This window comes from Hypomesus transpacificus, chromosome 17 (assembly GCF_021917145.1).
Source record: "Hypomesus transpacificus isolate Combined female chromosome 17, fHypTra1, whole genome shotgun sequence".
NCBI lineage: Eukaryota > Metazoa > Chordata > Actinopteri > Osmeriformes > Osmeridae > Hypomesus > Hypomesus transpacificus.
In genome coordinates, this window is record NC_061076.1 from 16,864,993 (window position 1) to 16,876,730 (window position 11,738).

Genomic DNA, 11,738 nt, shown 5'->3' on the forward strand with positions numbered 1-11,738 from the left:
TACACCCAGTTCATGCAGCCGGTTTCAGAAGTGGGTTAAAAATACCAGCTGTAGTGACCAGGGTGATGCATGCAGTGACCAGGGTGATGCATTCAGTGTGTCCGACCGTTTTTGCGTTCGACGGGCACTCTCATACAGCTGCCCATCTATGGCCTGTTGTCCTTAAGACAAGGTGGTCCTACTCGTCACTTTTGAACGTGATCATAACTGTGGAGGTTTTCTAAACACCTAACTGTCTGTGTGTTACAGCTACTCAGCAGTACAGTGTAAATGTACAGTCCATAATGCATTCTGTCTGGTAAGAGGATGTCACATAACTTTACATGTAAACATATAACTCACAGTGTAGCACTTAACAGTCTAACTTTGTCAAAGTTGCGTACCTAATAATTGACCATCATGTAGCATGTTATTTTACTATTTTTGCCATCATCACGAGGCTAAAAGTTAACTCAGATCAGTGAAACATCTTTTCCTGCTACAGAGCAAGTCTAAGTAAATAAAAAAGTATTTTGGTATTGCTGTCCCTGTTAATCCTGTGGGTAAAAAAGAGACGTGACAATCAGATTCCGAACGTACCTTTTCCCCAAAGGAAGCTGTCCTTTCTCCGGCTCCCCATGTTGTAGTGGCTGACAGACTGAAGCCAAACAGGAAGCATGTGTACGAGCGACCCTGCTGATGACAGGGCGGTAGTGATCGGCCCAGGGGAACAGCGAAACACTATCACTATCACTATCACTTCACGAGTCAAGTGTTCATCAGTGGTGATGATGGATTGCGGCGCATTGTTGAGATGTGTCTTCTGCTACTGGATGTAGATAGATCAAATGTCATAGACAGACAGTTGGTTGGTAGAACTAACTTTTTTTGTGTCAACAGCCTTTTCCTACAGCAGTACTCTACTGTCAGGGGGTGAGTGAAACAGATAATGCAGGAGGGTATCTTAATATTTGGCCCCATCTAGCGGCCATGAAGACAACATTGATTTCCGATCATATCTTGGCTGCTGTTTTCTGTTCAAAGAAGAAAAGTGAAGTAGATTAATCAATAAAATGGGGCCTATATATATTTTAAGTTGATTCAATCCTCCTCCTTGAATAGATTCTGAGTATTGCAAAGATACAGTTTAGAAGGAGTTTAAACTGCCTCAACATCCTGCTATCTGTCGATCAGCTCGTGGTGATGCGCTGCGCTCGAGCGCCCGACTCGTCTGCACCGTAAATCAAGAGCGCGCTTGAGACGGACGTTGGAACTCCGAAGATAGCTAGACGCGAACTTGTTTCCTGTACTTCGCTCTATCACTTTGCCCTGACATTAAGTAAACAGCAGGGGTTTCTTTCAGCACTTGGACAATGCAAGCCATCAAATGTGTGGTGGTTGGGGATGGGTAAGTGTGTGAATAAAGTTTTTAACTTACTTTACTAAACAGCTCAACCACCGTTCATACGGAGCGTCAAGTTTAGATTCAGGTGCCGGCAGGGTGTGGACATGAACAGTTGCATCAGGAATTCAAGGTGTCACATGTTACATAGTTTTATGAGGGTTATCATGAAAAATTAATAAATATTTTATGGGTTTTAAGGAAAGTTTTGTTCAAATCTAGTTAATCTAGGGCTTGATGTTCAGAACAAAGGTTCATGTGATTGTATGCCTTACAGCCATGGGGATGTTAACTGCGAACCCAGAGCATCGCAGCAAAGTTGGTTTCTGGCAAACAGTACTATTAGGCTAACTCAGAATTAATCAAACATCACCTGGTGCCGCGTAAAGTGTCTAAACGTTTTGGTTTTTGTAATTCTCAGAACAGACAACATTTTAGGTCATTTTGAACAGCAACAAAAAAAGGAACTAGCAATACTTATTGTAAATGTACCAGGAAGAAGGAAGTTCCTTTGCAAGATTTCTTACAAAATGGATTCTGAGATGCAATCTTTTAACAAGAAGTGGAGAGAGATAAAGATGGTAGAGTAGTTAAGCGAAATACCACTCTCAAATGCTGTGGATAGAATATAATCTGGAATATAATCTGGAATGTAATATGTCCCTATTTGAAATCCAGTTTCTTCACTGTGTGTTTCAGTGCAGCCAGTTATAGTTCCTCTGGTGTGCTTTTTACAATGCCAGCCGTGTAGTTCCTCTTCTCACAGTTTGCCCTTCAAAAACAGGTGACACAAGAATTTAATGGAGGTACATGCTCAGTCTCGGGGGTTTCAAACACTGAACGAAATGAAACATTTAAAAGCCTCTGATTTGGTGTTTCCGGTTGACATTCAAGAGGGCCTGTAGATGATGAGACCAGTCACTGACCTAGGAAGACAGGGAGAGAGAGTAGATGATGAGACCAGTCACTGACCTAGGAAGACAAGGAGAGAGAGTAGATGATGAGACCAGTCACTGACCTAGGAAGACAAGGAGAGAGAGTAGATGATGAGACCAGTCACTGACCTAGGAAGACAGGGAGAGAGAGTAGATCATGAGACCAGTCACTGACCTATAGGAACACTCAGGGGGAGGGATCCTCTGGATTGAGTCATAGACCCTGGCATGGTGCAAGACTGTAATATAACACAACTCGTCAACCATCCTAGTTGTGAATAGTAATGTTATTATATATTTTATTTTTATTATTATTGTAAGAAGAATACCTTTGATTTAGAGGTTCCTTTCAAGGCACCCGAGGACCCCTTACAGCATGAACACACATGAACAAAACGAAGAATAGAAAAACACAAACATACAGTACAGCACAGATCAGACATGCAGATGTTGGATCAGTGAAGCTATGACCTTAAAGAACGTTTGGGAATGTAAACGTGAAGAACGCTCTGATAAAGAAAGAGCAGCCAAATGACGAGGAGTTGTGTAGTGATGAAGGAACGAGCTTGCGTTGTTTAAGCGTCAGCCTGAACGTGAAGCGCGGTCTGAGAGGTGCACGCACGCACGCACGCATGACTTCCGCTACGATAGCGCTAGCTGCGCTTGCAAAAGCTCCACCTGTGGTTGCTGTGGGTGTGGGCGGTGGTGGAACGAGAGCTCCACGTGACAGCCAGGGCCTCAGTTAAAAGAATCTTAGGGGGGGTAAAAAAAAAAAAAAAAGACATAAATCAAAATTTTCAAGTTTCAAATGGAGACATTTCAAAAAGAGTCCACGTCCTTGTCATCAACCGCCAGCCCCCCTGCAACGACCCTGCCTTCCCCCCACCACCTCACCCCAAAGCTTCCAACCTTCCACCCTCCTCTCCCTTTCAAGATGACCCCATGCAGAGCAGTAGCCCGTGAGAGGAAGACAGGTGCTTAAACATTCATAAGAGTTCACAGAGAGGAAGATGGAAGGAGATGAAAGATGAAACAGGCCAGGATCACGCTGTGTTGGAGGTTCAAAAAGACTGATTTTATTTTCCACCACTGTGGAACACTATTATTCGAACTTGAGCTCAAATAGGCCAAACGAAAACATCACGGGGGTTGAATTTAGACAGGATGCAAATATTCTCGTCCTCCCTGTATCTTCCCCAGACAAATGACCAGTTTTAGTCGAGGTTTGCCAGATTACTATTCTCAGTTGGACTTTGGTCTGTTTTTTTTAGGTCAGTTCTGACAGGAAAGTAGCACATCATTCTCACTCGATTTGAACTAAATCTATGACTTCAACTACCAGGCTGGCTTTTGAAGTCAGATTGTGTGACTCTATGTCTTCACTGTACTACAGATTCATTGTGTAACTTTGAGTTACACAATGAGTTCATTTTTAAACTTCAGTCAGGCTTTTAATATCGTTGGTGTGTAAAAGGTGTAGGACCACGATGGCCCATGGTTCAAGCTGTCGTCAAGCAGCTTGTTCACACTTCATCCATGACACACCGCCCACGGACCAGGCCATCTGTGTCGCCTCTCAGAGGGAGAGGAGGACAAGAGGAGTGGAGAGAAAGAAGGAGAAGAAGAGAGAGAGAGGGAGAGAGAGAGAGAGAGTGAGAGAGAGAGAGAGAGAGGGAGAGAGAGAGGGAGAGAGAGAGAGAGAGAGAGAGAGAGGGAGAGAGAGAGAGGTCTGGAACCCAGTTGGAGAGTAGGAGTACTGGAACCAGGAGGTCCCTCTGCTCTGACTCAAAGCACAACCAACTTTATGTGTATGTGTGTCTGTGTGTGGGTATGTGTGTGTGTGTATGGGTGTGTGTGTGTGTATGTCTGACTCAGAAGGGCATGGTTAGAGACACCCACATCTGTCTTCCTGATTTGCGTGGATGCTACTGTTAACCTGAGGATCAGCAGTCTGAACAGATCTCCAGATCTCAGTGTTTCTAGCCCCAGGTGTTGTTTTCCAGCTCTCGGCAGCCTTCCCTCCCGAGCATTCCTCCATCCTGCCTGCACACGCTGGTAGCGGCTCCTCTCAGGAATTCCCTCCCCGATGCACCTTCGTTCAGCCCTCGTTCTTCCCCCTCTGTCAGGGCTGGCTCAGTGTTGGGACATGAAGTCAGAGAAATCTGATCTCTAATGAACAGAATGCAGGCCAGTTTGAAAGGGTCCTTCAACCTGGTAATAGATCACGTCACACTGTGTGTGTGTGTGTGTGTGTGTGTGTGTGTGTGTGTACAGCTGTATCGGTCCTCTTCACTTCCCTTCTCCTCTATGATTTTGATGAAAATGATAAAGACACAGGAAGATTAGTAATGGACATTCTTCATTGTGCTAACACATTTCCAAAACATCTCCAAGGGCCTGTTTAAACTCAGTTTTGACTATAAAAAAGTGAGATAAATAACCGATCATAGATTCCAATGTTTAGGCAACAAAAGATCCAATGTTTGCAATCTACCCCTTTCTAAAGTCCACTCATACAATGTGTGCCACTGTAAAGACATTTCCGTATCCTTGTCTGTTGACAGAGTGTGTCTGGGTGTGGCCACGTGCGCTTCTCAACGCCGTCTTGCAGCAGCGCACGTGTGTGTGTGTTGGCACACGGCTGATTTCCTCATCTGTGTTTCAGCGCTGTGGGGAAGACATGCCTGCTCATCAGCTACACCACCAACGCCTTCCCTGGAGAGTACATCCCCACTGTGTGAGTACACACACACACACACACACACACACACACACACACACACACACACACACACACACACACACACTAGCCAGCGTCCAACAGAACACTCACTGGCACTCAGGGGAGAAGTTGCATCATCTTGCTCCTCACATTATGCCAAACTAAATAAGAGATGTTTACGTATCAGCTTCACTTGTTATTGAGGGAGTTCATTTCAGAGTGTGTGTGTGATGTCACTGTCACTGACCCTGTGATGTCACTGTCACTGACCCTGTGATGTCACTGACCGTGATGTCACTGTCACTGACCCTGTGATGTCACTGACCATGATGTCACTGTCACTGACCCTGTGATGTCACTGTCACTGACCCTGTGATGTCACTGACCCTGTGATGTCACTGTCACTGACCCTGTGATGTAATTGACCCTGTGATGTCACTGTCACTGAACCTGTGATGTAATTGACCCTGTGATGTCACTGTCACTGACCCTGTGATGTCACTGTCCCTGTGATGTCACTGTCACTGACCCTTTGATGTCACTGACCCTGTGATGTCACTGTCACTGACCCTGTGATGTCACTGACCCTGTGAAGTCACTGACCCTGTGATGTCACTGTCACTGACCCTGTGATGTCACTGACCCTGTGATGTCACAGTCACTGACCCTGTGATGTAATTGACCCTGTGATGTCACTGTCACTGAACCTGTGATGTAATTGACCCTGTGATGTCACTGTCACTGACCCTGTGATGTCACTGACCCTGTGATGTCACTGTCACTGACCCTGTGATGTCACTGACCCTGACCCTGTGATGTCACTGACCCTGTGATGTCACTTTCACTGACCCGGTGATGTCACTGTCACTGACCCTGTGATGTCACTGACCCTGACCCTGTGATGTCACTGACCCTGTGATGTTCTGTGCATCTGACAATAAAAGACTTGAACTTGAACTGATGTTTTGCTGTCCTGCAGGTTTGATAACTACTCTGCCAACGTGATGGTGGACAGTAAGCCGGTCAACCTGGGACTGTGGGACACAGCAGGCCAGGAGGACTACGACAGACTCAGACCACTGTCTTACCCACAGACGGTACACACACACACACTCTCACACACACACTCTCACACACACACACTCTCACATACACACTCTCACATACACACTCACACGCTTACAGTACTCACTATTCCACACAATGGTTTACATTTCTCACATGACATCTCAGTATTGTGAACAGCAGTATCAACAGAGTGTCAGTGTGTCACGGGTGACCAGCTGTTGTGTTGTGTTGTGGTTTACCAGCTGTTGTGTTGCTCCTCCAGGATGTGTTCCTCATCTGCTTCTCTCTGGTGAGCCCGGCCTCTTTTGAGAACGTCAGAGCCAAGGTGAGTCCAAGGACCCCACACACACACTGACACACTCACACACACAGACACACACACTGACACACACTGACACACACACCAGTGTTTCCCACAGATTAGAAAACTATATGTGGCGGGGGGGGGGTGTTGTTTCATGTCAGACCGGGGGGGGGGGGGGGGGGGGGGGGGGGGGGGGGGGGGTCGAAATAATTCACAAAATCAACAACAACAAACAAATAATTTCTGCATATGCAGGTAGCGACGGTGCATACAGGGTGCTAAATAACTATTTAACTGGTCGGCTCCATGACGCCGGGTAAGTAGCTAGCTCTTGAAACTTCTCACCAAAAGAACGAAGGGGAACCTTCGATTAAGATATGTCCGTCGGTACCTAGCGAAAAGTAGCCTCAACTTTCCTAGACCTTTAGCTACGGCACTAATGCTGAAGGCTCGCTGATGTAGCTGTCGGTCTCACTAGAACGGCGTATGCATTGTTACTAACGTGTGCTGACGTAGTGACTGTGTGTGTATGTGAGAAAGACGCGTGCGTGAAAGAGACGGAGGGAGAGCAGGGAAAGGAAATGCAGCTGAACGAATACGCTGCGTGTTTTTACCTATATAGCGATACAAAAAATGTTTTACGAAACGCAATGTGTGGCGGCCGGTGTTGATTCTGTGGCGCACCGCCACAAATTACTCTATGTGTGGGAAACACTGCACACTCACACACTTACACTCTACACACACACAGGTTTACATTCAGTACACACAGGTGCATAGCATGTCTATATTTAATCACCATTATTCCTCACATACATACACGCCTACTGTTCTGATTAACTGCCCTCTGAAGTTTCACCTTTAGCTGGTACAGGGTTGACTCTGTAGATCATGAATCCTGCAGCATCTCCACAGATGCTACACACACATTCTGAAACCCAGGGGTCTGGGATCTGGGTATCGAACTCAGTGTAAATTAATACGTAAAAGTACGCTTCCGGAGAAAACTGAAAAACAGGCCAAGTGTTTTTTCATGAACCTGAAACCTGAAGGCGTTTTTACATGTATGCGCCTTCATACAGTTGACACCCTGGTGTCTTGAAACACCTCCTTGCCCCCGCACATTTGCAGTAGTACGCAGTTAGTCTTCTGTTTGGCATTCGGCCTGTTTGGCTGTAGCTAGTCAGATATGAAAAGCCAAGCTTCCAGATCTCAAGGACAAGTATTGGAGAAGCGAGGTGAGTCGGCAGGCAAACACGTGTCACGTTATTGTTCCTAGACCTTACTGAGTCAGAGAAGATTGCCTTCAGTGTGTTCTTCCCACGGGCTGTGGTGTTTACAGGACAAGGTGATCACACACACAATGGCACGCACGCACACTCTCGCACATTTACACACACACATGCTCATGCACACACGCACACACACACTCCCAAACACACTCACACACCGATGAGTGTGCGCCGCATGTCCCTCTGTTGAAGCGAGCTGTCCTTGGGCTTGGAGACTGGATCGATGAGGAGACTGGAACGTTCCTCCGGCCTCTGGTTCGTTAAGCTGTGAACATCTGAGCCCTGGTATCCATATGACGTTAGACTGCCAACGCTGTCACAGGCAGCTTGTTGTTTTGTCCAAAATATTCTTTTTTTCATTTGGTTAGTTAGCAGACACTTAATTATTATTAGTATTATTTAATGAGTGACACATGAGTTCCTCGAGCTACAGGTTTACTGTGTCTACAGTGTTCTCAACAGCCCTCCCCCACCATGTTACCATGTCATCAAGTCTCCATGGTAACATTACTCCATTTGAATAGAAATACAGAGCGATTAGAAAGCCTGTAGGTGACAAATCAGAGTCTATTCATAGAAGGAAGCTAGGAGGACTTTGTGGGGGTGGCCTTACCTGGCAGAGACGTGATATGTCTTCACAACGCTGTGATCATTGACTCTCAAAGGTGCAGTAGTTTGATCGTGTTGTCTGTGGTTATTACGTCTGTGGATCCCTCAGTGTAGAGCCTGTGTGAAACCGCAAAGAATCAAATATCTATTAAATGCAGCTTAATTGTTTTTGGGGAGGCATTACCTATGGTGATTTCTGTGAGTGTTTTGTCTGCAAACGTTTCAGAACATCTCTCACAGTGTCTCTCACCTCACTCCTCTGAAAGCCTCAGCCTGCAGTTGAATGTGATGAAAGCTTTCTCCAAGGTGAACGTTGGAACTGATAGAAAGAATTTGGCTGCTCCCTCACTAGCTTTGGGGAGTTGACTGTTTGACAGACATCATTCAGTTTTGTTGTGAATAAATTGTGATGCTTACAGGCTTGGGAGGTTTATCTACCATGCTTCAATTATTATTATTATGATTATATTTTTATTTGTGTGTGTGTGTTTGTGTGGTCTTGTTTATCTACCCTTAATAAACCAAGCAGACCGGGTCCTGAGGGGATATGGTCTTGGGCCCCACAACATCAAGTGCTGTTTCTAGTGGGGGGTTGGATGGTTTAGGGTTAGTCACAGGGTTAGATTTAAATTAAGGGATTAAGTTGGGAGTTAGGGATAACACGATTTTGAATGGTTGTGAATTGTCGGTCCTCACTCCGATTGTCAAACCAACCTGCGTGTGTGTGTGGTGTGTGTGTGTGCTCCCTCTAGTGGTACCCGGAGGTGCGGCACCACTGCCCCTCCACCCCCATCATCCTGGTGGGCACCAAGCTGGATCTGAGGGACGAGAAGGACACCATCGAGAAGCTGAAGGAGAAGAAGCTGGCTCCCATCACCTACCCACAAGGCCTTGCACTGGCCAAGGAGATAGGTAGGATACTCCCGCTGTCCGCAAGTCATCTGCGTGTTACTCACCAACTCTTCACCATCTCACCACACGTGAAAGGAGATCTAGAGGAATTCTTCTTTCTTTATTTTATCATAGTTAAGCGAGTCCTTTTTTTCCATGTGCAATTAATGAATGCAAAACAGTTAGTGCGATAAAAAAAATCCCGTTATTCATTAATGTCACACTTTTGAAGTGGAGCCTTTTGGAATGTGACAAAAAGGCTATTTTTGATTTTCAACACCTACACAGGCTACAAGGCAAAACAGTAATTACATTCACTGTAAATGAAATGTAAAAGCAAGGCCACAATGCCTCCTATTTCAAGTCAATGGGCCAGATAGCAAGAGCACATGGCGTTGACCATGCCAAGTCTCCCCTCAGTCCAAAGACACGCTGGCAGAAGGAGGGAGCGATGGACAGCAGGCAGCTACAGTACTAAGTCCTCAGTTATAAATACAAAAAAGCTGTTCCCTTTACAACAAACCTACGCCCTGGAACGATGTGTCGTCCTCGGCAACGTGAGCGGTAACCACACGTGTGTGTGTGTCATCCCCAGATTCGGTGAAGTACCTGGAATGTTCCGCCCTGACCCAGCGAGGCCTGAAGACCGTGTTCGACGAGGCCATCCGGGCGGTGCTCTGCCCTCAGCCCACCAAGGTGAAGAAGAGAGGCTGCCAGCTGCTCTGAGCTCGCTCGCCCACTCTCACGCCTCAGGGATCCAACACAAAGGAAATGTTACATTTACATATTAGACTATAGTATTTTGTTCCGTCTCCTTTCTTTGAACTTTGTTTAAAATCTGTGTGAATGTATACCTGGGATATACGCTTATACTGAACTTCTGTAACCTCCCGCTGTTCTGGAAAGCTGTACAGTACTGGGTACTTAATGTGAAGCATGGAGGTGTAGGTTAGGGTGCTTTAGAATGGTTCAGATGTTATCCTATATCCTTAGCCTGTTGATTTGTAACAACATCCAAATCAATAGTTGGTCGTTCATATGATTCTGTCAGGTGGTATTACTGAGATATTGCTTTCTCCTATTTTTCTATAATGTTTTGCACAAAAATTGTGTCAAGAATCAAATTCTGTCCTTGGCAGTGATCTTGACTGAGGATCTTGACTCATACAGAGATAGGATGAGGGTTTAGTGGGTTCCTCAATATTGGATTAAGAACTGAGTTTACAAAAACTTCATATACATTTTGTTAGCTTCAGGGCTGCGGAATTAGGTTGTCATGTGTCTAAATATGTAATACCACAGAATTTTGTTCAGTTTTTAAAAATAAACTTGGCTTTTCAGAAGCAGAGATGTATTGATTTTCACTGCAGACGTCCCGTTTTCATTTCGTCTGATGAGTGGCGGGCATTGCGTGAGTGTGAGTGAGTTTTGCAGACAGGACAACATGAAGGGCTTTATTCTCCTGAATCACGGGGCTCTCGTCTCTGAAACCCTCTGATCCCTCCTGCTGGCGAGCAGCTTCCTAGCAAACAAGGATCTTTCCATCAAAAGTTTGTGACAAAGTGACAAAATCACTTTTCCATTTGTTTTATTGAACACCCACTCACAAACACATTATACGGCTCCTTATGTTTTGTGTTTGGTGCTTCTTTCTAGTTTTGGCTCGTTTTGTAAATACAGACTGCCTAGGGCGCCACAACACATTTAGAAAGCAGAATCATCTTAACGATCAGATTTTAAACGTCGCTTCATGAATATCTGACCTCAGATCTGACACACACATGGTGAACCAGACAGTCAGTCAGACAGACAGACAGACAGACAGACAGACAGACAGTGAGACAGACAGACAGTCAGACAGTGAGACAGACAGACAGTGAGACAGACAGACAGTCAGACAGTGAGACAGGCAGACAGACAGTCAGACAGTGAGACAGGCAGACAGACAGTCAGACAGTGAGACAGACAGACAAACAAACAAACAGACAGTCAGTCAGTCAGACAGTGAGACAGAGAGTCAGACAGACAGACAGTCAGTGAGACAGACAGTCAGACAGACAGGCAGACAGACAGACATACAGTGAGACAGACAGACAGTCAGACAGACAGACAGACAGTCAGACAGACAGACAGTGAGACAGACAGACAGACAGTCAGACAGACAGACAGTGAGACAGACAGACAGACAGACAGACAGACAGACAGTGAGACAGACAGACAGACAGACAGACAGACAGACAGACAGACAGACAGACAGACAGACAGACAGACAGACAGACAGACAGACAGATAAAGACTTCAATCAGACTCTCCATCACAGAGATCAAAGGGCTGAGGTCCCTGGAGCTCACCAGGTAAATGCACCGTGTAGGCTGAGCCCCTCACCACCGCGGCCTGGGTTTGAATCTGGCCTGGGATCCTTGCTGCATGTCTTCCCCTCTCTCTCTGTGTGCCTTTCCTGTCACACGTCACTACAAAACTGTCCAATAATGGCAGAACATATATCTGAAAAGGGAAACACTTGCACAGCTTAAGC

General features: G+C 45.8%; 2 protein-coding genes across 3 annotated transcripts in view; one reads left to right on the forward strand and one right to left on the reverse strand.

Annotated features, from left to right (window-relative positions):
- The window catches only part of cyth4a (cytohesin 4a), an 8,183-nt gene extending 6,995 nt beyond the window's left edge, over positions 1-1,188 (reverse strand). The window contains exon 1 of one of the 2 annotated variants that reach the window (XM_047038476.1): positions 580-1,188. In XM_047038476.1, coding sequence (XP_046894432.1) covers positions 580-658 — 79 coding nt within the window. In that variant the 5' untranslated portion in view covers positions 659-1,188. The remainder of the gene's footprint in view (positions 1-579) is intronic. The other variant, XM_047038477.1, reaches the window with a different exon arrangement.
- A 14-nt stretch (positions 1,189-1,202) lies between these two features.
- On the forward strand, positions 1,203-10,566 carry rac2 (Rac family small GTPase 2). The gene is made up of 6 exons (XM_047038542.1): positions 1,203-1,387; positions 4,982-5,053; positions 6,018-6,135; positions 6,369-6,431; positions 9,064-9,223; positions 9,798-10,566. The coding sequence occupies exons 1-6, from the start codon at positions 1,353-1,355 to the stop codon at positions 9,926-9,928; spliced, it is 579 nt and encodes a 192-aa protein (XP_046894498.1). The 5' UTR covers positions 1,203-1,352; the 3' UTR covers positions 9,929-10,566.
- Positions 10,567-11,738: the final 1,172 nt, after the last annotated feature.